Source organism: Canis aureus, chromosome 8 (assembly GCF_053574225.1).
Source record: "Canis aureus isolate CA01 chromosome 8, VMU_Caureus_v.1.0, whole genome shotgun sequence".
Taxonomy (NCBI): domain Eukaryota; kingdom Metazoa; phylum Chordata; class Mammalia; order Carnivora; family Canidae; genus Canis; species Canis aureus.
Window position 1 is genome coordinate 46,338,882 of NC_135618.1, and position 25,689 is coordinate 46,364,570.

The following is a 25,689-nucleotide window of genomic DNA, read 5'->3' on the forward strand; positions in this document are numbered from 1 at the left end:
CCAGGGGTCCCTAAAGTGCCCAAATCTTTGATGGAATTTGACTTGTGTGCATACTCACACGGTGCCCACGGGACCGAGAGAGAAACGCAGTTCCCGTGGGCCCGATGCCCTCAAAACCTCTCCCCAAAACAGGTCCCTCGTGAGCAGACTGTGTCACCAGAGTCCTTCCCTGTTCTCAAACATCATAAATGGAGTCAGGCAGTGTGTCCTCGTGTGAACCCAGCTGCCTCAAATGCTGTGTGCAGATATCACTCCTGAGTGCTATTCTGTTGTGCAAATAGGCCACAATTTATTTATTTGTTTCATTATTGATGAGGCCTGTGCTCCTGGTTTGGGTTGTTACAGATATCGCTGATCTGAGCATTCTCATACGTGCACATCCTTTGGTGAACATGCGAGCACATTTCTCCCGGGGATAGCCTCAGAGTGGGATTGTGGGGTGGTAGGCTGTGTATATGGCCAGCCTTAGTAAATGCTGCCAAACAGATTTCTTCAGGGTTGTTTTTTTTTTTTTTAAAGATTTTATTTATTTATTCATGAAAGACATACAGAAAGAGGCAGAGACACAGGCAGAGGGAGAAGCAGGCTCCCTATGGGGAGCCCAGTGCAGGACTCGATCCCAGGACCCCAGGTTCAGGACCTGAGCCAAAGGCAGAGGCTCAACCACTGAACCAGCCAGGTGCCCCGATTTCTGCAATGTTGTACCAGCTTCCATGCCCGGTGGCCGTGAATGGGAGTCCCATGGCCCCCCGTGCTCACCATACCTGCTCCGGTCTTTTTCGTTGTGTCGCCTTCAGGTGAGTATGTCATGAAGTGGCTCCTCATTTGGGGTCCAGATCACTGGTGAAGCCCAGGCCACAGGCCATGGGGTAGAGGTGGGCGTGCATGAGACCTTTTGTGAAGAATCCCTAGTGTGAGGTCCTTGGTGACCGACTCTTGTCCTTGTGGAATGCACAGAGCCACTGCTAATCGGCTTGTCTTGAGAATGTTCTTCAGGGCTTACAGCGGTGATGCTCACAGTGTGGTCCCTGACCCAAAGCATAGCATCATCTGGAGGAGCTTGTTAGAAGTGCAGGCTTTGGGGGCACCTGGGTGGCCCAGTGGTTGAGCATCTGCCTTTGGCTCAGGACGTGATCCCGGGGTCCTGGGATCAAGTCCTGCATCAGGCATCCCGTGAGGAGCCTGCTTCTCCCTCTGCCTGTGTCTCTGCCTCGCTCTCGGTGTCTCTCATGAGTAAATAAATAAAATCTTTAAAAATTAAAAAAAAAGAAGTGCAGGCTTTGGGTCCAGCCCCACTCCTAGGGTGGGCGGGGCCCGGCAAAAGCATGTTTGAACAAGCTCCCCAGGGGATGTAGGGGTGCACCCGTACATGAGAACCATTGCCCATAGCTTCATGGTGAGGGCATGGGCTCTGTTCTCACTAGCTGTGTCACTTTGACGTGGTTCTTAACCTCACTTTCCTCCTCTGTACAATGGGTATAATAACCATACCTACCTCAGTATGTATTTGAGGATGAAATGAACTAAGATCTATACTGTGCTTGCAACAGTCCTTGACACCCAGATAGCCTTCAATAAACAGTTGTAAACCTAACAGATAAGGCTCTGCTTGGCCCCAAGGAGTTGGCACCAACATGGCCTGACACATCTGGGCCATGTCACTGTTGCCTGGGTAAACACACAAGACAGCTTTCACTGCCTTCCAGACCCTGGTCCAAGGCGAAGCTCAAGTCTGAGAGGCTTTAGGGTGTGGTGTGTTGGGGGGGGCGGTGAAGGTGGGGTGGGATTCACACCGTAGGATGTTCAGGGCAAGGGAGGCTCCCGGCCCTTATCTCTGGAGAAGTGGCTGCATAGCCAGGTCCCCTGCTCTCGAGAAGCCTCGAATGCTGCTAGCGCCTTTCTCTGGTTCCACTTTCAGTTTCTTGGAAAGCACTGACCTTCCCTGCTCCGGACCTGTCAGCCCCCACCCAGAATGTGAGCACCAGAGGCGCCAAGCATCTTGAAAGCTGTCCAAGGCTGGCAGATAACAAATGCTCCTTGTAACTGCCAAGGTCAAGATCACACGTGCCGGGAGTGGGGCGGTTCCACCTCCGGGGGGCATCGTGCCCCAGTGCCCAGAAATGGGGTGAGGGGGAGCCAAGCGCAATGTGACTCGGCCCCAGCCGTGCCTCGGCCGTAAGTGACTGCGAACAGCCTGTGCGCCCCGCAGTCTGGAAGTGGAGGGGCGAATTATGGCACATCCACGCCATAACCCAGGTTCGGTATCCTGATAGGGACGCGGGGTGCCAGGTGATAAAAGCAAGGAGCGGGTCTCGATGGAGAATGTGCTCCCAATCGCATCAAGGGAAAAACAGGACTTGTTTCCGTGCACCCGGGACGTGCAGAGCATCTTTCGGAAAAGTCACAGAGGGAACTGACCAGCGTGGGCGCCTCCAGGAAGGGCAGCTAGGAGGCTGGGGACGGGGTGGAGGGAACCTGGCTGTTTTCCGAAAGTCTTCGGATGTTTTGAATTTTTGTTTGAATCGTAAGCACGTGTCTCTCGTGATTGCGGGGTTCTTTTTCAAAGGATGAAGGAAAAGAAAGCAGCTTTGCAAGAAAGAAAAAAGAAGCTTTGCTTTCTCAAACCAGCTTGTTGTTGGACGGATGTCCCATGTTGCTCAGTCTCTGAGACGTTCAGTAAAAAATCGGCTAGGGCTGTGGGCTCGGCGTGGGTCCGCATCTGGACGGCCCCACTTTGTCGCACTCTTGGGCAAGTCGTGAAACCCCTCCCAGGTTGGGTTTTGTCCCCTGCGAAACGGCACAGATATGCTATTCGTATTCATATCGATGTGGTGTTGATATTAATATTAATATGACACTAATAGTTTCTGCCTCATAAACTCGTTTTGCAGCTTAAATGAGGCAGCGCACAGACGTGCTTGAGAGAGTGCCGGCGGGTGTCAGAAGCCCCCGTGTACGCGGGCTCCCACCACTTCGGGACACGAATGCCCCGGGGTCTCGTTGGGTGGAAGGCAGATTCGGACCCCCTGGATAGCTCTGCATTTCCAAAAGCTCCCTGGAGCAGGAGGTGCCGCTGGTCTGACGACTGCACCCTTTGAGTAGCCAGGGCCGGAATCTTGATCTGGGCGGTGACTTTCAAGTGTGTGTGTGTGTGTGTCAACACTGATCAAGCCACACACTCGAGATGCACGCACCATACTGTGCGTAGGTGATAGCTCTGTGGAAAGGATCACACACCACAGATGGTTTGGGGAATGAAACAGCATTCAGGGACACCGGGGAAAAGGCCCAGCCCTACAGTGGTCTCAAGAGGATCTCGAAATGGTTAATGAACCGTTGCAGGGCCACCCACAGTGCTCTCTGTACCGGTCCCCGCCCCTGCGCCCCCACCCCTGTGCCAACCAGGTGCTGGGGGATGCAGCGCCTTTCTCAGGAAATGCGTGTGGTCCCTGGGTGGGGAGACAGAGCCACCCGCACTGCTGAGTAGCCCCCAGGAGAAGGAAGGGGAGCCTCTCCTCAGGGCAGGTTCCAAGAAGTGGGATCACTGCTTCAAAGTAGGGGCAGAGCGGAGGGCAGGGCGGAGGGCGCTGCTGTCTGGATGCACCTCCTTGCTCAGCTGCAGCCCCGCAGGCCCCCGAGCCTCCCCTCCCCAGGTCCAACCTCGCCTGCTATGGCCGACCCCGGGGGGCCTATGTCACCCGGCCTGCTCCTCGCCCTTGGTGGCCCGCGCGGTGTCTGGCCTGGTCCCTGTCTCGCTCATTCTGTCATTTCCTCTCTGAGTCCCTGGTCCCCGAGGACCGTGGAGCTGAGTGATGAAGGGTGGCCTCTGGAACCGGTGTGTGAGGTCAGAATCAGCGCCCGGCAGACGTGCTGTGTGACTGTGGGGGGCTCTTCGCCTTCTCTGTGCCGTGGTCCCCTTGCTGTGAAACCCAGCCCCTCCTGGTTGTTTTCGAGGATGAAATGCGTAAGCCTAAGTACGGCCCTTAGCACTCTGACCCACAGTAGGTGCTGGATAGCCACCAGCTGCCACCTACCACCATTCACTCTCCGGCTGGTCCGTGTTTGCAGGTGAGGCCCCCCCACTCCCGCCGGTTCGGCTCTCGGGAGCTGACCTCCCCCTAGCATCCCCACTCCTTGCCGCTGGTCCCAGCTCCCTGCCTGACCGCTGAGCCCAGCAGCTGCATTCAGATTCCCGGTCCTGCTCTCTGTTCAGATTCCCGACTGTGCTCTCTGGAGACGACAGGAGGAGACCAGAAACTGGGTCGGTGTCGCTTCTTCTGTGGCTCCTCCGAATTCAGAGATCCCCAGGGTGGGACTGTGAAGCCATTTTTCAGCTGTAGACACTGAGGCTGAGACACACCCTGCAGGCACGCCCCTCGGCCTCTGTGTCTGCGATCTGGCACTTGGCCCAAGTCCCAGACTGCTGTGTCTGGGTGGCCTGCCTGGGGATCGGGTGAGGTGGAGGGACCCCACCCCCCAACCCCAAGGACAGGCCATGAATCTTCTGTGGATCCGTTCCCTGCCCCTCCAGCTTCCTCTGTCAGAAGCCAAACCTCATCAAGTCGACAGGGACAGAGGATGGGATTTGGAAGCTGTAGCTTCCCTCCTCCTTGGCCTTGGTCAAGCCAGGCTGGGCGCTTGGGAGTTGTGGCCAGGGGTGCCTGGAGGCCCCCAAACAGTGAAATCTCCAGGCTTTGAGGCTAGAAACACCTCACTTTGAATCCTTGCTCTGCTCGTGTCAGCTTTGCGGCCTTGGGCTCACAGCTTCAGCTCTGGGCCTTAGCATCCTCGGCTGCGAGGTGAGAGTGGTCTCCCCTTGCAGGACGGGTGACCATGAATGGCACCTGGGATCTTTGCTAGGGTCATTGGCATCATCCCTGAAAGTGCCGCTCAGACCCTAGACTAGCAGTGCTCCCTCTGGGTTCCCTTTGCTCAGGTGAGGTTCTAAGAAAATTCAGGCACTTGGAGAAAGGCCCCATCTCCTGGAACAACCCATTCCTGATTGCTTGCCAGGGGCAGCTCAGTGAAATTTCCATGGAAGCCGAGTGTTATTTCCCATGGGGTTGGCACTCCCAGGGGAACCAAGGGCCAGCTCCTACTGCCACCTCAGTTCCCTGGGGGCTGCCAGGGAGCCTCAGTTTACCCACTTGTGAAAGGGCCGGTGACCTCCCTCCTTAAAGTACTGGTTCCCTGGTTTTCAGACCTCAAGGATCTCAGACTTAAAAAAAAAAAAAAAAAAGGATCTCAGACTTGATTGGAAAGTTAAGTACCCACCTTAAAAACCTACCAAGTAGGGATCCCTGGGTGGCGCAGCGGTTTGGCGCCTGCCTTTGGCCCAGGGCGCGATCCTGGAGACCCAGGATCGAATCCCACATCGGGCTCCCGGTGCATGGAGCCTGCTTCTCCCTCTGCCTATGTCTCTGCCTCTCTCTCTTTCTCTCTCTGTGACTATCATAAATAAATAAAAAATTAAAAAAAAAAACAAAAAACCTACCAAGTAGGGTTTTGAGAAACCAATTATCTCCGCTTTTCAACTCTTCCTAAAAGGAACGTACATACACTGGTGGAAGGTCATAAAGTCCAGTGAAAGCCGATCTCTACGATCAAATAATTACAGTGATTAATCAGCACTTGCCCAGTGCCAGCACTTGCTCAGCGAGGCCTAGGTGTAGCCCCGTGCTCGATTGTTATCTCCGTTTCCAGTTGCAAAGTGGATGCCTAGCGACATGAAGTGATGTACCTGAGGCCCCACAGCTGTTAGGTAGCAGATCCCAGATTCCAACCCTGGGGGAGGCCAGCCCGCCATCTGCACTTTCCACCCCTAAGCCAATGGTCCTCAAACTTCAGTATGCCTCAGCACCCCTGGAAAGCCCTGCCTGCAGCTTTAGAAGCTCTGGAGGGGGCCCCAAGAATGTGCAATCCTAGCAAGTCCCCAGGTGCTGCTGCTGCTGCTGGCTCAGGAACCACCCTCAGGGAACCAGGGCTCTTTCTCATCCTGTTCACCGAGATTAGCTTTATTTAACTTTATGAAATGCCTGTGAACTTGTCCTGCTTGTCTCTTTTTGCTTCAAAGCTGCTGTTTGGGGATCCCTGGGTGGCGCAGCGGTTTAGCGCCTGCCTTTGGCCCGGGGCGTGATCCTGGAGACCTGGAATCGAATCCCACATCAGGTTCCCGGTGCATGGAGCCTGCTTCTCCCTCTGCCTATGTCTCTGCCTCTCTGTCTCTGTGTGTGTGACTATCATAAATAAATAAAAAATTAAAAAAAAAAAAAAGCTGCTGTTTGGGGGTCAGATGTAGTCTGTGAGTCAACATGTTGGGCCCTCACCCAGGGCTAGGACACTAGGTTAGCGGCTGGCCCCTGCCCCCACTGGAACTCAGTGTTCTCATCTGACAAGTGGGGCAGTTGTGACACTCTCTCTCTCTGGGTGAGGGGCCGTGTGTGAAGAAGGGAACCCAGGGAGATGCTTGTTGAGGAATCCTTTGGAACATCACCAGCCACTTTAGAGGAGCAAACTTTGCCACCCCCAGATGTGTCTCTTTGACATGTAGATTATTTTAGGTTGATTAATTTGAAGGCTCAGGAAGAAACGTTGGCCTTCCCTTTAACTGCCTGAAAGAATTTAGATAGGGGAAGCTGGGTGGCTCAGCCAGTTAAGCATCCAACTCTTGATTTCAGCTCAGGTTATGATCTCAGGGTCGTGAGATTGAGCCCCGTGTTGGAGTCTGCTTGAGATTCTCTCTCCGTCCCCTTGTCCCTCCCCCTACTTGCTCACACACTCTCTGTCTCTTTAAAATAAATAAATAAAATCTTACAAAAAAAAAAAAAAGAACTTAGGGCAGCCTGGGTGGCTCAGTGGTTTAGTACCACCTTCAGTCCAGGGTGGGATCCTGGAGACCCGGGTTCGAGTCCTGCATCAGGCTCCCTGCAGGGAGCCTGCTTCTCCCTCTGCCTGTGTCTCTGCCTCTCTCTCTCTCTCTCTCTCACATGAATGGATAAGTAAAATCTTAAAAAAAAAAAAAAAGAATTTAGACAGAGGACCTGCTGCAGGAAGGGAGCTGTCCCCACAGATAAGGACAACATAATATGAACTAGGTGTGGTACAGGGGGGAAGCTGGCCTAGTCTGTTGGTTAAAATTCCTGCGTGTCCTACTGCTTCCGAGTTGCCCGGCAAGTATTTATTTACCAAACATTTACTCTTTTTCCTCTTCCTGTGAATTGTCTTCCCTCCCTTTTAAGTCCCAGACCCCTACCTGCTTCTCCTCCGCTCTGGAGGCCATAGAAGCCTCAATTGTCTGACTACCCGTGGACCTCCTGTTCTTAGGCTGTCCCTGCATGTATGTAATTAAATCTGGCTTTCTCCTATAGATCTATCAATTTAATTCTTAGACAAGTCAAAAGAACCTTTAGAAGAAGAGGAAGAGGGGATCCCTGGGTGGCTCAGTGGTTTGGTGCCTGCCTTCAGCCCGGGGCATGATCCTGGAGTCCCGGGATCGAGTTCTGCATCGGGCTCCTGGCATGGAGCCTGCTTCTCCCTCTGCCTGTGTCTCTGCCTCTCTCTCTCTTTCTCTGTGTGTCTCACGAATAAATAAATAAAAGCTTTAAAAAAAAAAAAGAAGAGGAAGATTTTTCCTCCCCAACACCTCTCTCAGACAATAGTTAGCATTTACTGAGCAAAGTGTGCCAGACGTGATTTTATGTATTTATTTAACAGACATTTATTGAGAGCTTTCTAGGTTCCAGGAAGACACTGTTCTGAGGCTTTACACGTATCAACTCATTTAATTTCCATTATGAGGGCAGCCCCGGTGGCTCAGCAGTATAGCGCCGCCTTCAGCCCAGGGCCTGATCCTGGAGACCCGGGATTGGGTCCCACGTCGGGCTCCCTGCATGCAGCCTGCTTCTCCCTCTGCCTGTGTCTCTGCCTCTCTCTCTCTCATGAATAAATAAATAAAATTTTTTCCATTATGAGGCAAGGACTGTCATATCCTCATTTTACATGTGAAGAAACCAAGGCACAGAGAGGGTGAGTCACTTGCCTAAGATCTCACAACAAATAAGAGGTAAGGTCAGGATTCCAAGCCAGGCTGGAAGGCTCCAAAATCCATCTTTTGTCTCAACCCTGACCATATTAATGATACCCCAGATAAGGGCTGGGATGTGGGGATGGCTTTACCTGGTCCTGCCCCTGGCTCATCAAGTATAGTGGGTTGAATAATGTCCCCCAAAGAGACAGACTCATATCCAAAGCCCTCAGACTCTGTGAATGGGATCTTATTTGGGGGCGAAAAAAAGGTCTTTGTAGCTGTAATTAAGGCTCTTTCAATGAGAACATCTGGACTTAAGGTGGACCACAAACCCAGTGACAGGTGTCCTTATAAGGGAAAAGCAGGAGATTTGGACACACAGACACCGAGGGGCAGAGGCAGAGATTGGAATCATGCAGTCCCAGAGCCACAAGTTGGAAGAGGGAAGGAAAGAGTCTGTCCCGGAGCTTCCAGAGGGAGCATGGTCCTGCTGGCACTTTCAGACTTTGGGCCTCCAGAACTGCAAGAGAATTGATTTCCATTGTTTCAAGCCGCCTAGTTCATGGTAACTTGTTACAGCGGCCCTAGAGACCTTACGCCCTGGGTGACCCTGGGCAAGTCCCTTTCCCTTCAGCCCCTACCATGCGGCTGCCGGGGGTTGCCACTCACTGGCCCCTGATGCCAGCCTGCCAGGGGCCCTTCGAGGATCCATGGGGCACCGGCGGCCCAGGAGCCTCCCCTGGGACAGCACTGGGAGGGCCCTGATGGGTCTCTGCCTGGACCCACCTCTCTGGACAGACATGCTGGTCTAGGGGCAGGAGCTGTGCAGACCTTGGCGCCCTGGATAAGACACTATTACCTTTGGGGCCTCACTTTCCTCTGCTGTAAGATGAGAGCCCTCTCACCTCCTGTGGGAGCTGTGAGCATTCATGGCGTCCCATCTGTAAACACAGAAGACCCTCAATCTGTCGTGAACGTCGTGTTCACTCCTTCCACAGGCTTTTCCTGAGCACCTACTTTGTGCTCCGAGCCCCCTCTGGAGGAAGCAGGTTGTTTCTTTGATTGTGAGCACCTCTGCTTTAGTAGTGAGAGAGGTGGAGGTCTGGGGGTGGTGGTGAACCCCTTCAGGGAAGGGCACCAAGCTGGCAGAGGTGGAGCCCGCCCCCCAGCTCCGGTCTCCCCCTGCTTCTGAGCAGCTGTGATTGCTGGGGTGGGAGGCTTACCCATCCGGGATGGAGGTGGTCTGCAGGGAGAGGAGCATGTGTGCCTTGCACGGCATCTCTATGTGCCGGTATGCATGCATGAGAGCATGTATGTGCATATGTGTTCCTCTGTGTGCATGCATGTGTGCATGTGTGAGTTTTGCTTTCACATTTGGTGCTGCTCAGAGGCCTTGATTCCTGTAAACCTCATGGTTTAGTTTCCAGCAGACACTGCACGGCAGTGGCAATAAGCACTGTGACCGAGGCTCAGTCTGACCTGTGGCTTCCCCTTCTCGCTCCTCTGGCTGCACAGTGTGGAAGGGATGTAAATGAAGGCAGGACATCTGGCCCCAGTGGCAGCTGCAGGCCCAACTGGCTATGGCATCTGTGGCATGAAGCAGACTCCAGGGGCCCCAGGCAAGGCACTACCAGGGCTGTTGAGGGTAGAGCCACCTCAGGGAATGTGGGTGCATTGGGGGGACCCATCTCAGGGTCCCAGCTGGCCGGAGGAAGCCTCATGAGGAGCCCACCCATAGCATAGCTATGTGTGGGCTCAGGCCTCAGTTTCCCCACCCTTAAAGGTAGGCTAGGAAGTCCTCCACGAGGGATGCATGCAAGCATTCACTTGTGCATCCATCGGGGACACAGAGGAGACTCAGCCGTGAATGGGATAGTCCTCCTGGTGGGCGCCAGCCCTTTCATACACCCAGATGTGCTTCCCTGAGTCAGCGCAGGGGGCCGAGCACAGAAATATCAGAGTGGTTGCTTCCTCCACGCCATTTCTGTTCCACCTGGAAAAACACCGTCTAACCCTCGGTGCTGCTTCTCATGTCCCAGGAGCCGAACGAGCGAGTGCTCCTTCTTTAAACCTGCAGCTGCCTATCATCTGGGACTTACATTTTCAATCCCATTTTGCAGATGTAGAAATTGAGTCCTGTTAAGGAACTTGCTCAGGGGCACGTGCTAGGGGGGGGTGGTCAAGGTGGAAGTCAACTCAAGTAGGCACTGGCTTTAGAGGCACTGCCCTGCACAGCCCCTCAGAGGCAGACTGACATGGGGGTGCACAGGGTGAGAGGGGCAGGAGGTGTGGGGCTGGGGCAGATATGGCACCTCAGGGGACAGAATGGGAAGGGCTCTGGGCCTTGGGGAGCAGTGTGAGTTCAGGATGGAGAGACAGAGGCAAGGAGAGGTTAGGAGTGAAGGGCATTCTGGGCCTCCCTTTAGGGGTGCTGCGAGTTACAGGGAGAAGGACGGACAGGCCTCAGGGCGGGGGGACTTGCTCAAACCATCCTCATCTAGGTCAGGGCCACCTGCCTAACCCAATTGCTCGGGCCCCCAAGCAGCGTGTCATCCTTGACTTCTTAGCAGGCCACACAGTTGGGGGGGTGGGTGGAGCCTGACACCAGCCACTTCTCCTCACCTCCCAAGGCCACCTTGCTCCAAGCCTCAGGCACCTCCAGTTACTGCAATGACAGCCAGGAGCCTCCCTGCCTCCACAGTCCATTCGCCACACAGCAGCCAGGAGCGGCTACGAAGATGAAAATCAGAGCACACCTTCCCCCACTGCCAACACTAGAGAATCCCTGCTGCAGTGAGAACAAAATGTGAGTCTCTCCCTTATCAGGCCCCCTTACCCACCTTTTGACAATCCCCCCTCCCCGCCCATGACCCCCGCACTTGGGCTTTCCGGTCCTTAGACTCATTCCCACCTCAGGGCCTTTGCATCTGCCATTGCCTCCACCTGCAGGGCCCTTCCCCAGATCACTCATTCAGGTCTCAAACGAAGCGCTGGCAGCTGAGAGAGCCTTTCCAGGTAGAGGTCTTCTCTCCACCCTCCTGGTCGAACGCCTTCGCTTGTCTACACATCACGTGAAACAGTCTCTACTGACTCCTTATCTCTCACCAACTACAAACTTCATAAAATCAGGGTCCTTGTCCGTTTTGCTCACTACTGCATCCAGGGCCTGGCACAGAGCAGGCATTCGGTGAGTGCTTGCTTGTTGGAGGAAGAAATGAGTAGAGAGATCAGACTCAGTCGTTCTCCGTGAAATGGGGCCACATCGTATCTCCCGGTGGTGTGGCTCGGTGGCAACGCTTGCATACAATCAGGGTTCTTCTCCCGGCCATCCCTCCCACTCAAGTCCCCTGCCCTGCAGCAGGTGCCTGGGCAGAGGGGCTTCCTGCGAGCTCCCCCCGCTGGCACAGCCCAGCCCTCCGCAGCCAGCCTGCAGCCCACAGGTCCCCAAGGATGGCTGGGGGGTTGGCACCTGGCCCCCACCCCAGGCTCATGTGGACTCTTGTCCGGCCCGGCTGCAGCACCCCAAGACAGCCGTTGTTAGGACCCTCTCAGGGTTGACTCATACTTCCTTTATTCCCAGCTGGGTTCACTCAGGAGTGTCGCTGTTTTGCAAGGCTCAAGTTTGAGTCCTTCAGAGGTGAGCGGCCAGGCTATATGCCTGGGTGACCCTATAACAAGGGTCATGGCACCCGAGAAAACCACAGTCCTAGCACAGTTGGGAAACTACCCCTTTCTGGCAGTTGAGGTATTCAGGTTTGGAGAAACTGCTTTGAGGCTTCAGTGGGAGTGGGGAGGGGGCGGGAGGGGGCGGGAGGGGTCATCATGTCCATCCCTCTGCCCTCTGCTGAAGCCCAAGCACCTGCTGCCCTTGGGGGCCCATTTGAACATCCCACGTCCCCCACATTTCCTTTCTGCCCTATGATATAAGGCATTCCTATTCACTGCTTTGCTCAGGTTTTTTTTTCTTTTTTCTTTTTATACAAGCACACATGGTGATTGATGCTCAGTCTCCACTGTGTAGAACACTTCCACTTTCACAGAACTGTGATCATTTTGGGAAAAGGGGTCCATTACAAGTACAGTATGTTGACCTGGATTTCCCATGTATTTCTTTATTTGAGAGAGAGAGAGAATGCACAGGTGGGGAAGAGGCAGAAGGTGAGGGAGAAAATCTATAGCAGACTCCCCACTACACACAGAGCCCCACAATCTCAGGACCCCGAGACCCATCATGACCTGAGCCGAAACCAAGAGTCTGCCACCTAACCCACTGAGCCACCCAGGCGCCTCTGGATTTCTTGTTTAAACATCTCAGAGGGGGATCCCTGGGTGGCGCAGCGGTTTGGCACCTGCCTTTGACCCAGGGCGCGATCCTGGAGACCTGGGATCGAATCCCACATCGGGCTCCCGGTGCATGGAGCCTGCTTCTCCCTCTGCCTGTGTCTCTGCTCTCTCTCTCTTTCTCTGTGTGACTATCATAAAATAAATAAAAAATTAAAAAAAATAAATAAATAAACATCTCAGAGGATTTTCACGTAAATCAGGTCACACCACTCAGGAGAGAAGAATTCCTGGATTCTGTCCCCATTTTGGTTTGGAAAAATGTGTTTTTCTAAGCCATCCCTACACTGACCCGAGGTCGTCCATGGCAGGGGGAGAAACAGCCAGGCAAGGCTCCCAGGTAATAGAAAGTCACTTTTTTGGGGTAGGATATTTAACCCATCTTATCATGTTCCGTTTAGTGGAAAGAATTCAAACTGTGAAGGCTACAGAGTCAGCCTCATACTGACTGTGTGGCCTTGGGCAAGTCACTTGATCTAGCGTGAAGCCTGGTTCCTTGTGGGTAGATTTAGGGCATATTAGTCCCTGATATATTTTTGTTTTTTCTGGTTTGAGATTTGTTTCTTTTTTAAAAAATAAAGGTGAAAGGGCAGCCCGGGTGGCTCAGCGGTTTAGCACCACCTTCAGCCCAGGGCCTGATCCTGGAGACCCGGGATCGAGTCCTGCATCGGGCTCCCTGCATGGAGCCTGCTTCTCCCTCTGCCTGTGTCTCTGCCTCCCCCTCGCTCTCTGTGTCTCTCATGAATAAATAAATAAAATCTTTAAAAAAAGAAGGTGAAAGATTATTTTAAAATATTTTGAGAGACAGTGAGAGAGTAAGAGTGTGCGTGTGTGGGGGGGGTGGCGGTGGGAGGCAGAGGGAAAGGGAGAAGCAGACTCCCCGCTGAGCAGGGAGCCAGACATAGGGCTCGATCCTAGGACCCTGAGTGCACAACCCGAGCCGACAGTAGATGCTTAACCGGCTGAGCCACCCAGGCGTCCCAAAATGAAGGTGAAATCTATATAATGTAAAATCAAGCATTTTAAAGTGTGTGATTCAGGGGTGTTGGGCACATTCACAGTGTTGCACAACTGCTGTCTCTACCTAGTTCCAGAACATTTTCATCAGAACAAAAGGAGGCAGGAACCCGCTCAGCTGTCACTCTCACCTCCCCCAGTCCTCTATGAACATTAACTTGCACTCCGGCCGTTGAGCTTCCTTGGTCCCCTGGGCTGAGCCCCCTGAAGAGGAAGTGGTGCTTTCTGGCTGAGCCAGAGCCCAAGACATCAGGCAGCCTGCTGCCATGTGCACGGAGCTACCTAGCCCGGGGCTGGGATCCTGTGCTGGGTGTGTGTGTGTGTGTGTGTGTGTGTGTGTGTATATGGTTTTACAGATTTTAACCCAGGGAGATATCTGTGTAACAACCACCACCACAACCAGGACACAAAATAATTCCATCACCCCAAAGAGTGCCCCCTGCTTCCCCCAGCACCTGGCAACCACTGATATGACTTCAGTCCCCATAGTTTTAGCCAGGCCAGGATGACATAGAAGTGGAATCCTACACTATGAGACCTTTTGGGGCTTGTTTCTTTTGTGCCCAATATAATGTATTGGAGATTTGTCCAAGTTGCTGCATCTACCAAATTGTTGCTTTTTTTTTTTTTTTTTTAAAGATTTTATTTATTTATTTTGAGAGAGACAGAGAGAGTGAGCAAGCATGAGCAGGGGGAGGGACAGAGGGAGAAGCAGACTCCCCTCTGAGCAGGGAGCCCAATGCAGGGCTCGATCCCAGGACCCTGGGATCATGACCTGAGCCAAAGGGAGGTGCTCAGCTAACCAAGCCACCCAGGTGCCCCTGAGTCTTCCTTTTTCTTGAGAAGTAGTATTTCAGGGTGTGGATGTGCCACGGTTTGTTTCTCCGCACACCTGCCGAATGCCATCTGGGTTGTCTCCATTTTGGGGCAACCGTGAGCAGACTGCTATAAACATCTGTGTTTTTTGGTATGAACCTAAGTTTTCATTTCTGGAGGGTAGATACTCAGGACCGGGAATGCAGGGGGAGGTATGGTGAGAGCGCACGATTCTGCTCCCAGGTGAGGTAAACCTCTTTGGGCCTCAGTCTCCTGCATCTGTAAAATGGGCCTGACAACAGTGCCTACCTGATAGGTTATTGTGGGGATGAGATGTGTTGATGCATGTAAGGCAGATTAAGTGCTCGATGATTGTTGCCTCTTGCTCTTTATTTTTTTGCAGGGGAGGGCGGTTCTTCTGTGTCTTTGGCTGTCTTTTTGCCTACGGTGAGGGGGTCACCACCAGGGTTGGCATGAGAGGTGAGGATTTACTCAGAGACCACAGGATTTCCTTTGAGGCACCAGAGACTGAAGTCCTGGGGGAATTCATTATCAAGTCTGGCTGCAGACAGAGGTCCTGTTTGCAGGGAAGCCATGAGTTAGGATGACCCAGCCCCTTAATTCCACAGGAGAAACTAAAGAGAGGGACAGAGTCTCGTCCAAGGCCACCCAGCCAGGCCGTAGTAGGAAAAGAGGTAGCCTCAGGGCTCCTGGTGCACCAGCCCTGTGCACCCCTACCTTGATGCCAGCAGCTGTGATGTTTGGGGCATGAGAGAATGAGCGGGGGAGGGCAACGTAGCAGTTATGAGCACAGACTCAAAAGCCCGCCTGCCAGGGCCTCCTATCTAGCTCTTTTTCTTATGAGTTATATGCTTTGAGTACATTCTTTGATCTCTCCGATCTGTTAAACGGGCACGATGATTTTACCTGCCATATAGAGACATCAAGAGGCTCCCACGAGGTAAAGTGTGCAAAGACTTGTAACAGTGCCAGGTGCACAGTAAGTGCTTGATGAAAGCTGACTTTTTATTTGTTTACGTATTTAAGATTTTATTTTCAAATCATCTCTACGCCCAATCTGGGGCTTGAACTTGCGACATGCTTGTTGAATGAATGAATGCATGCGTGCTGGTGGGAACCGAGTGCAGCTGGCCTCAACTGGGCAGGTGGGAGCCATCAGACCTGACTTCTGGACTGAGGGGCTCACTCCCCAGCTGCTGGCAAGTTGGCACCTGAGTCCCTCTGTGGGAATGGCCTAAGTTACACCCCCACCTCCAGAGACTGGTCAGTGGGGAGCACAAAGGCGCAGTCCCCTCTCCCCCAGGTAGGACACTTCTGCAGGGCTGCTCCAGCTCCAGACCTCCTGGAGTTTACTCACCTTACTGCATATCCATCCACCTGTCCTTCCCTCTGTCCACCCACCAGTTCAAATTAAGTTGCAGACACCTCTTTGTTACAGTTCAAACTAAGTTGGAGACATTTACACCCTGCTCCTCTCAACTTGTGTCCTTTGGCATGTGTCTGTCTCGTTAACTAAAATCCAAGATTTGTGTGTGTGTGTGTGTGTGTGTGTGTGTTTTATAGAGCCTGTCTTTCTTTTCTCCTCCTCTCCTCTCCCCTCCCCTCTTCTCCTCTTCTCTTCCTTCCCCTCCCCTCCCCTCTCCCTCCTTTTCTTCTCTCTTCTCTCCCCCAGGGAATTCTTCTCTGGATGATCCAGGATAGTAGGTAAAAGTTCCCCTTATCTGGAGGCCTGATTATTAAGACACCCAAAAAGGAACTTTTGTTTCACAAAGGGATCAGAACACCTCTTACTAGCTATACAGTCTTGGGGAGGCCACACCACCTCTCCAAGGGTCAGTTTCTTCATCTCCAGAATGGGCTTAAGAAATGCACTTACTGGGGCACCTGGGTGGCTCAGTCCATTAAGCGGCAGACTCTTGATTTTGGCTCAGGTCAGGATCTCAGGGTTGTAAGTCAAGCCTTGCCTTGGGCTCTGGGCTCAGTGCAGAGCCTGCTTGAGATTGTCTCTCTCCTTCCCCATCTGCCCTGTTCACTTTCTGTGTCTAAAACAAATAAATAAAATCCTTAAAAAAAAAAAAAAAAGGAACACGCTTACTTCTTAGCACTGTCATGTGGCGTAACTGAGACTCTCCCTATGAAGCACCTGGCATGGTGCTTAGCACTTAGTAAACGTTTAGCTAATGTCAGTTATGGTGATTCTGAAGATGCTACTGCGAGAATATCCTTCCAAAACAAACTCCTTTTCTTAGGGCAGCAGGGTTCAATCTTTTTTCCTGGTAACCAGAAGCATTGCGGCCTGATCTGCCTGAGAACTGGTGAATGGGTAGGTTGAATGCGAGGTCATGCCTGGAATTCCCCTCACCTTTGTCCTTAGGTGGCAGGAAACTCCCTGCCAAGGGTCTTTGATCTGGCTAGGAAGCTGGGGCCCAGGAGGCCTGCCCAGAGTTGGGGGTGGGGGGGCGGTTGTGTTTCAGGCCCAGGGTGAGGGTGGTGGGTAGGGAGGGAGACAATCTTCCACGGAGAGAGGGCTCACCGGGCAAGTATCAGCAGAGCCCCTCGGTCTGCTTCAATGGGAACTTAAGACACCGATTTGGCAATGCCGGGAGCTGGTGATACACCGTAGCCCCTTACTTTTCTGGGGATTCCAAGGAGCGGCACGTTAGTTAACAACACGAGTCCCCCGAGGCACTAGGAGAAGAGCTTACCATGTAGAGACTAAGTGCACAGACTGGTTGCTCCTGGGCCAGAGTCACCAACAGACAGCTTTTACTTGTTTGTTCAGAATTGAACATATTGCCAGCATTTTTTTAAAATGTGGAGATTATACACTAGGATGTGTTGAGAAACCACGTCTGGCAACCGCGGGCTCACATTCCTGCATGGGAGCCATGGGCTGAATTTGATCGACCCATTGACTTGGGACACACGAAAGCCAGTTTTTCACTGCTCTATGAGCGTTACCTGTCTGGCCATAGCTGGCATCTGGGCTTGGGTTGCTGGCAGAGGTGCTGAGGACGACACAGGCTCCAGTGCTTATGGTTCAAGACATAGTGAAGTAAGTGTTATACATTAGGCAATGCCTCTCAGCCAGGGGTGATTCAGGCCTCCAGGAGACACTGGTGATGTCTGAAGCCATTTCTCATAGCTACAACTACAGGAGGGTGCTACTGGCATCTAGTGGGTAGAGGCCAGAGATGTTGCTTAACATCCTAGAGTGCGCATAGGGCAGCTTCCACAATACAGACTTATCCAGCCTTCAATGTCAAAAGAAGGGCACAAGGGTGGCCAAGTGGTTGAGCATCTGCCTTTGCATCAGGGCATGATCCTGGGATTCTGGGATCCAGTTCCACATCGGGCTCCCTGCAGGAAGCCTGCTTCTCCTTCTGCCTATGTCTCTGCCTCTCTCTCTGTGTCTCTCATGAATAAATAAAATCTTTTTTAAAAATGTCAAAAAGAGACCTTGGATTAGGGGTGCCAGCAAATTGATCTGGAAAGGAGGGATTAAATCAAATAATTAGCTCAAGAATGTCTCCCTAAACAGAAGTGGTCTTGGTGGTGGCAGGCACTTGGTGACTGAGCCAGGTTTCAACTGGGAGAGACTGGGGGAATGCATGTCAGACCAAGACCAGCATAAGCAAAGGTGAGGAGGCATCTTTGATAGGGGAGGTGGGCGAGAGTGTAGACAGTGAGATGATATGAGTGGTTTAAAAGCATGAAATTTGGGGTCAGACAGACTTGAATTTGAATCCTGGCTCTCCTCCTTGCTGGCCATGTCAGCTCAGGCCTGTTGTTAGCTTGAACCTCCTTTTTGTCATCTGGAAAATGGGGATAAGAAATGAGGTTAGGGGCACCTGGGTGGCTTGGTGGTGGAGTGTCTGCCTTTGGTTCAGGTCATGATCCTGGGTTCCTGGGATTGAGTCCCGCATCGGGCTCCCTGCATAGAGCCTGCTTCTCCCTCTGCCTGTGTCTCTGCCTCTCTCTCTGTGTCCCTCATGAATAAATAAATAAAATCTTAAAAAAAAAACATAAATGAGGTTATGTGGGTACAGCCTTATCTGTTCCCACTCCTGCATTTGCAGGCTGCATCCCAGTCATTTTGAAATGCTGGCAATTTGCTCAATGCTTCCTGCTCCCTCTCTCCTTTCTGGGCTCTCCATGTGGATGGAGTGCTCTTTCCCTACTAGGATGATCAGATTCTAGGTGTAGAGGTCATACCATCAGGAGGCTATAAACCAGGCACTGATATGTTCAGGCTTGAGTTTGGAAAGATCATGGAGCTTGAGAGTTGCATGTGCCTCCCTGTATGTATGTAAATTTGAAGGCCAAGAGACTGATGGGAAATTCCCAGGCTCAGACAAGAGGCATAAGAGTCTCTACTCTTACCCAAGCTCCCTTCCCCATCACTTCTCTGGCCTTCACATGCCTAGGGAAGGCACTGGGGACCCACCACACACGATGAGTTGATATCCTTTCTTCTTCTTCTTCTTTTTTTTTTTTTTTAAATTTTACTTATTTATTTGACAGAGAGAGTGAGCACAAGCAGCAGGAGGAGCAGAGGGAGCAGCAGACTCCCTGCTGAGCAGGGAGCCAGAAGTGGGACTCTATCCCAGGACCTTGGGATCATGACCTGAGCTGAAGGCAGACACTTAACCGACTGAGCCACCCAGATGCCCTGAAAATGTCATTAAGTGAAGAAATATAGAAAACATTATTTATATATCAAAAATATGTATGTATATATATTTTAAAATGTGGATGTTAAAATATGGATGTTAATAGCCAAAAGTTAACAGTGGCTATCTCTAAGTGATTTTTACAATTTTGTTCTTTTTCCTTTTCTAAATGTGCTACAACGAATGTGTATTTCTTCTGAGAAAAAAAAAATATATATATATTTTAAGTTTTAAATCATTTTGTTATTAAAATATAATTAACAAAAATAGTAACAACAGGGACAACAGTACCAGCTGTCCCTGTCCCTCATCCCAGCCTTCTTCCCTGGACTCGCTTCTTCATCACTCCCAAGAAGCACAGGCTCATGAAACTACTATTCCTTGCAGTATTGACTAGTATTGATTAACCTCATCAGTAATCCTGCCCTGCAAGGCGACGGAAAGGTGACTACTCTCATTCCCCCCAGGTGACTTGCATGCACATCCAATTTTGAGATGCTTTGAGGCAAGAAATTCTTTACCTCCCGCGTTCATCTACGTATAGTCTTGCAATTCGCTTCGTCCATCCCTCCGCCGCGTGGGAGCCTTTATTTACTTGCTGTACGCATGCGCACTCCTGGGGCTGGAGGAGGGCGGGGACCGCGGGAAGCCCCGCCTCCCGACGCCGACCATTGCTCCGTTCCGCCAGCGCGCTCCTGATTGGTGGCCACGGACCGGGCCCGGCTGCCCATCAAAGTTGGCGGGAAAGCGGAGGCGGGGCCGCATGGCGGCGGCGGCGGCGCCCGTAGGGGCTGCGGGGTCGGTTGCCGGCGGCGGCGGCGGCCCGGTGGCCGTGCGGCTGCCGCGGTCGCCGCCGCTCAAGGTGCTGGCGGAGCAGCTGCGGCGCGACGCAGAGGGCGGCCCGGGCGCGTGGCGACTGTCGCGGGCGGCGACGGGCCGCGGGCCGCTTGAGCTGGTGACCGTGTGGATGCAGGGCACGGTGGTGACGGCGGGCGGCGGCGAGGCGCGGCTGCGAGACCCGAGCGGGGCCTTCTCGGTGCGCGGCCTGGAGCGGGTGCCGCGCGGACGGCCCTGCCTTGTCCCAGGTAACGGCAGGACCCGGACGCTGGGCAGACCCGGATCGTGGGCGGCTTGGGGCGGGGCCTGACCGGGGCGGGGCGGGGCCTGGCCGGGGGCGGGGCCTGGCTGAGGCCTGAAGTGGACCTGGCTGGGGGTGTGGCCTAGCCGGGTCGTGGGCGGCCGGGGGCGGGGCCTGGGCGGGGGCGGGCCCTGGGCGGGGGCGGGGCCTGGCTGAGGCCTGCAGTGGGCCTGACCGGGGGCGGGGCCTAGCCGGGTCGTGGGCGGCCGGGGGCGGGGCCTGGCTGGGGGCGGGGCCTGGCCGAGGCCTGGAGTGGGCCTGGCCGGGGGCGGGGCCTGGCCGTGGCCGGGTCGTGGGCGGCCGGGGGCGGGGCCTGGGCGGGGGCGGGGCCTGGCTGAGGCCTGCAGTGGGCCTGACCGGGGGCGTGGCCTAGCCGGGTCGTGGGCGGCCAGGCCCACCTGCTGGGAACCCCGCCCTGCAGGCCCCCGGGATGCTGCGGGATCCAGACACTCCCCTAGTCGGACTCTCCGGTGGAGGGACCTCCAGCGTCAGGATCTGTAACAAGCCTCTTCCCCGCGGGTGATTATTTTTTCACCCTCCCCCCTATCAAGTTTTGGAAAACGCGGTTGCCAGGAAGCCTCCGTCCGTCCCTAACGTCTAGATTCGAGTGTGCCTTCCTCCCGGAAGCCCTCCCTGACGTCTAGGAATGGAGAGCTCTCGGGTACCTCTCCCTCCTGGAGCTGCCTTAGGCTGTAGTTCTCAAAGGTTTGCTCCTAAATCAGCGGTGCTCAAACTTACCCTGAGGGCTTGCTACCACCCAGCGCTCTGGCCTCCACCCTCAGAGCTTCTGTAGGTCTGGGTGAAGCTGTGAATTTGCATTTCTAACCAGCTCCCAGGTATTGCTGATGTGGATGGCTTTGGGGCCACACTCAGAGAACCACTGGGCCAGCCCCCTGGAGGGCCTGGGCTGTGTCTCTTTGACCTCTTCCGTATCAGCCTTAGGTGGAATTCCTGAGCCAGCTGCCTAGAGCACTTTTCTTTCTTTCTTTTTTTTTTTTTTTAAGATTTTATTTATTTATAAGAGACACAGAGAGAGGCAGAGACACAGGCAAGGAGAAGCAGGCTCCTTGCGGGAGCCGGATGCGGGACTCATCCCGGGATCCCGGGATCTCGGGATCACGACCTGAGCCCAAGGCAGGCGCCCAACCACTGAGCCACCCAGGTGATCCTTGAAGCCCTTAACCTTTTTGGATCTGTCCTGCCTTTGTCAAAAAGGGGCCAATTGTATGGATTCAATACTAAGAATAAAAAAAAAAAAAATGGCCTTAACACAATGCTCGGCTCACAGGGGTTCAAAACACCAGGACTGTTGTTACCAGGCTCCCAGCTCTTCTCGCCCACTGCTTGCCCCACCCCTCTCCCCATCCTTGAGCCTCTTCCCTCTGCCCTCTTTGCTATAGCATTGCTTAAATACAGGGTAAGCAAACCACAGGCTGCTGCCTCTTCAAATGGCCACGAGCTGAAAAGGCTTTTTACATTTTCAAGTGGTCCAAAAAAATCAGAAGACGATTTCATGACATGCGAAAAGTGTAAGAGATTCAAGTATCTGGAGGCAGGAACTACATTTGGGGGAAATCACAGTCACCAGCAGGGTAGGGGTGGTTGTGAAGAGGTTGCAGCTGGAGGCAGCCCGACTGGAAACCCTTGAAGTGGTCCAGACCAGCAGATGAAGGCCTGATGGAAAGGAGGGGGCGTGATGAGGAAGGAGCAAGGAGAGGGTGTGGATAGAATGAACCCCGCTAGCCAGGTGGTCTGATCTCCGGAAGAGAGAGCTCATGCCAATGAGTTCATCTCTCTAGTTGTCTTTGCCTTCCTGTAAATTTCCTGTTACCTCCCCTGGCTGGGATCTCCTTGGGCTTGTTCTTCATTCTTTGAGTCTTCAGTAATTCTTTTTCCGAGGGTTTACAGCACTTGAAGTCATTCGGGAGGTATTGGCAAGTGTGGTTTTAGAACTAGCCCCTGTCACTCAGGAACCCCATGTTAATTGCTCAAGTAGAATCTGGAGGTGGGTTCAGAGAAACCTGATTCCATCGTGCAAGGGGTAGAAATCCAGAGAGGCAGGTGTCAGCTTGCCAGGGAGCTTCCTTCAGCCAAAACGCCGGGGGCCTGCGTACAAACTCAGCCCTGCTGTTAGAAGCAGTGTGATTAAAGCAGCCGTGCAGGGGCATGCCGTGGGGGCTGGCAAAGTGCCTGCCCTTCCTGCTGTGTTTGGGGTTTTTTACACAATTGAGTTTTGTGTGGTTAGGACTGGCCAAGTTTTGCTTTCAAGGAGAGCCACTTCCCCAAGGGAATGGGAAGAGAGTCGTGGTTAATATGTCATTAGATCATCCCAGTGGCGGCCCGCTCTCTCGTTGATTTGCTGGCATGTGCCTGGCTGGTGACAGGGATTGGTCCCGGGCGGTTGGAACAACGGGATGGCATGGCAGGGTATTGTGGCCTGCCCAGCTCTTCTGGCATCAAGGGAAAGTTGGATTTGCTTTGAGGCTGTCAGGGGATGTCTTTGCAGAAAGAGGATTTGTCCTGCACACAGCCGAGATAAGGAGCATTGGACAAAAAAGCAGAGATAAGAGAAAAGCTTGGGGCTTTTGCCCCTGCCTTGGAACAGTCTAATTATAATTCATACTCTGATGTGATCTCTTCCATTCCTTAGGCTTGATTTGTTTTGTGCATGATGGCAGCTTGCTGCAATTTTATGATTTTCAAACCAGAAGTCAAAGTTAAATGTGATATCTACTCTCCGCTTTTTATTTATTTATTTGTGGGTCTCTGATTGCTTCTCTGATGAAGTTAAGCTCTCTAAAGGATTGGGGGGGGGGTGTCTGTTTTGTTTTTGTGTCAACATAAACATCACCGTGGGCTTTTCTTCTTCCAGGAAAGTATGTGATGGTGATGGGAGTGGTTCAGGTGTGCAGCCCTGAGCCGTGCCTTCAGGCTGTGAAGATGACAGACCTCTCCGATAACCCTGTCCACGAAAACATGTGGGAACTAGAAGTGGAAGATTTACACAGGATTATTCCTTAGATGACACTGGAACCCTTGCTAATAACAACTGAAATCCTGAAGCAATTTAGCTTCTTACACCATGTGGATTTCACAGATGTCATTCTCCATATATTTCTCCAAAGTTTCTCCAGGAGCTTTGCTTTGGTTGACCAAGGAGTCTGGAGGTTGGATTTCTAAATGCTGGGACACTCCACTTACCCTTTCCTTAGTGTCCCTTGCTTCGATGACTCTTTGCAGATGAAAAGCAGATGTGTGCGCGTTTTTTTTTTTTCTCTTTTGGTTTATGTGTGTTAATGCTCTTCAAAGCATGTAGACATCTCATGTTGCATTTTCCAACTTTTATAAGTGATGGTACTTTTTCCGTTGCTGCTGCGACCCCCCCCCCTTTTTTTTTTTTTACCATGCAGAAGTTAAATCTCGCTCATCGCCTGCGGTGATTAAACTGTGGGGTTGTGGGCCTGGGAAACACTGCGTGAAATGAGAATGACATCATGGCCCGCCTCTTCTCTTCTCCCATCAGCAACTTCCATGTCCAGTTTGTAAGTCACACAGTGTTTTCCTGCTGCGGTACCAGTATCCCCCCCAAGACAGCCCTCTCTGTGCTGCCGGGACCCCTGAGCAGTTAAGGTACATTTCCTGGAGATACCGAGGGTGTTAACACCTGTTATTCGTCCTCACTTGGAGATGTTGAAACACTTAGGAAATTTCTTGTTGGAACTAAAATCAAGATTTGAGAATGACTTTTAGGCATTAACGGAATTTCTGCCTCGTAATTTTTGGTGAGACACTGCAAGGGAGCTACTTCCTGGTATAGAGGCTTTCTTTCCCCCCCCTCCCATTTTATTGAAGTATAATTGAGGTACAGCAGTGTTTGAGGGGTGCAGCATAATGATCTTACAGTTCCAACGTTTTCTGGATGGAATGACTTTTTGTTGTAATTATAATTCAGGGTGGGTTTCTGCTCTCTGCTACTTATTCATGCCTTATTTTTTCCAGGATTGTAAATATCAAGGGATTCAGATTATATTCCCACATTGCTGTAGAGTTTTGTTGGATTATTGATCCTCTACCACTAATTATTGTATATAGACTATTTGGTGGGCGCCTGGCTGACTCAGTAGAGCCTGCAACTTTAAATCTCGGGGTCGTGAGTTTGAGCCCCATGTTGGGCATGGAACCTACTTTAAAAAAAATAGACTTTTTTAGAGTAGCTTTAGATTATAGAAAAAAGCAGAAAGTACAGAATTCCCATCTACTCCATCCCTCAGTTTCGAAAAAAGCAGAAAGTACAGAATTCCCATCTACCCCATCCCTCAGGTTCTTCTATTATTAATACCTTGCATTGGTGTGGCACATTTATTATAATTAAGGAGCTACACTTTACATTAGGATTTTGCTTTGTGATCCACAGTTCTCTAGGTTTTACAAAGACATAATATCATGTATCCACCATGATAGTGTCATATGGAATCGTATCACCATCCTGAAGATCCTCCGTGCTCTACCTGTTGACCCTTCCTTTCCTCCCTCCCTCAACCCCTGGCAACCACTGATCTTTCTCCTACTGTCTCCATAGTTTGCCTTATCCAGAACGTCTAATAGTTGAAATCACAGTATGTAGTATTTTTATACTGACTTCTTTCACTTAGCAATATGCATCTAAGGTTCCTCTGTGTCTCTCATGATTAAATAAATAAAATCTTTAAACACACACACACACACACACACACACACACACACACACACATAGAGACAGAGACACAGGCAGAGGGAGAAACAGGCTCCAAGCAGGGAGCCCAATGCGGGACTCGATCCTGGGTCTCCAGGATCACACCCCGGGCCGAAGGCAGTGCTAAATCGCTGAGCGACCCGGGCTGTCCATGTGTGTGTGTTTAAGATTTTATTTATTCGTTTGAGAAATAGCACGATTGAGGGTGCAGAGGAGAGGGAGAAATAGACACCCGCTGAGCAAGGAACCCCGATGTGGGGCTCAATCCCAGGACTCTGGGATCCTGACCCAAGCCAAAGGCAGACCCTTAGCCTCCCAAGCCACCCAGACACCTCCCTGTGTGTGTTTTTGTAACGTGATCGCTCATTTCTTCTTATAGCCGAACAATACTCCATTGTGTAGATGTACGGTAGTTTATCTATTGAAAGACATTTGTTTGATTCCAATTTTTGCCAGTCATGAATAGAGCTGATACAAACATTCGTGTGCAGGTTTTGTGTGGACACCTGTTCTCAATTCTTTGGAGTAAATGCCTGGGAGCACAACTTGGTGGTCGTATGGAAACCTGTGTTAGCTTTGTGCGACACTGCCAGACGGTCCCAGGCCATCCATGCTGCTATCACAAAATGCCATAGACTGGGGATGAGGGCTTAAAAACCACTGAAATTGGTTCCAGAGTTCTGGAAGCTTTGGGATGTCTGAGATGCCAGTAGATTCAGGGTACCTCTTCCTGTTGATAGGTGGCTGTCCTCACATGATAGAAGGGGTGATGGAGCTCTCTGGGGCCTCTTCTGTGGGCACTAATCCCACCCATGGGGGCTCCACCCTCATGACCTAATCACTCCAAAGCCCCCACCTCCAAATACCATCATGTTGGGGGTTAGATTTCAGTATAGGAATGTGGTGGAGAGGACATATGCTCTGT

The 25,689-nt window shown here is 52.2% G+C and overlaps 2 protein-coding genes across 2 annotated transcripts in view; both read left to right on the forward strand.

Annotated features, from left to right (window-relative positions):
- Positions 1 to 19,085, forward strand: part of LOC144319215 (uncharacterized) — a 64,734-nt gene extending 45,649 nt beyond the window's left edge. Inside the window, exons 4-6 of the mRNA XM_077907068.1 lie at positions 10,657 to 10,832; positions 10,976 to 11,213; positions 18,746 to 19,085. Of these exons, the coding sequence (XP_077763194.1) occupies positions 10,657 to 10,832; positions 10,976 to 11,027 (228 nt within the window). The 3' untranslated portion in view covers positions 11,028 to 11,213; positions 18,746 to 19,085. The remainder of the gene's footprint in view (positions 1 to 10,656; positions 10,833 to 10,975; positions 11,214 to 18,745) is intronic.
- A 557-nt stretch (positions 19,086 to 19,642) lies between these two features.
- RMI2 (RecQ mediated genome instability 2) lies at positions 19,643 to 25,244 on the forward strand. Its single transcript, XM_077906644.1, has 2 exons — positions 19,643 to 19,979; positions 22,905 to 25,244. Exons 1-2 carry the CDS (start codon positions 19,658 to 19,660, stop codon positions 23,051 to 23,053), a joined length of 471 nt encoding a protein of 156 aa, XP_077762770.1. The 5' UTR covers positions 19,643 to 19,657; the 3' UTR covers positions 23,054 to 25,244.
- The last annotated feature ends 445 nt before the right edge of the window (positions 25,245 to 25,689 follow it).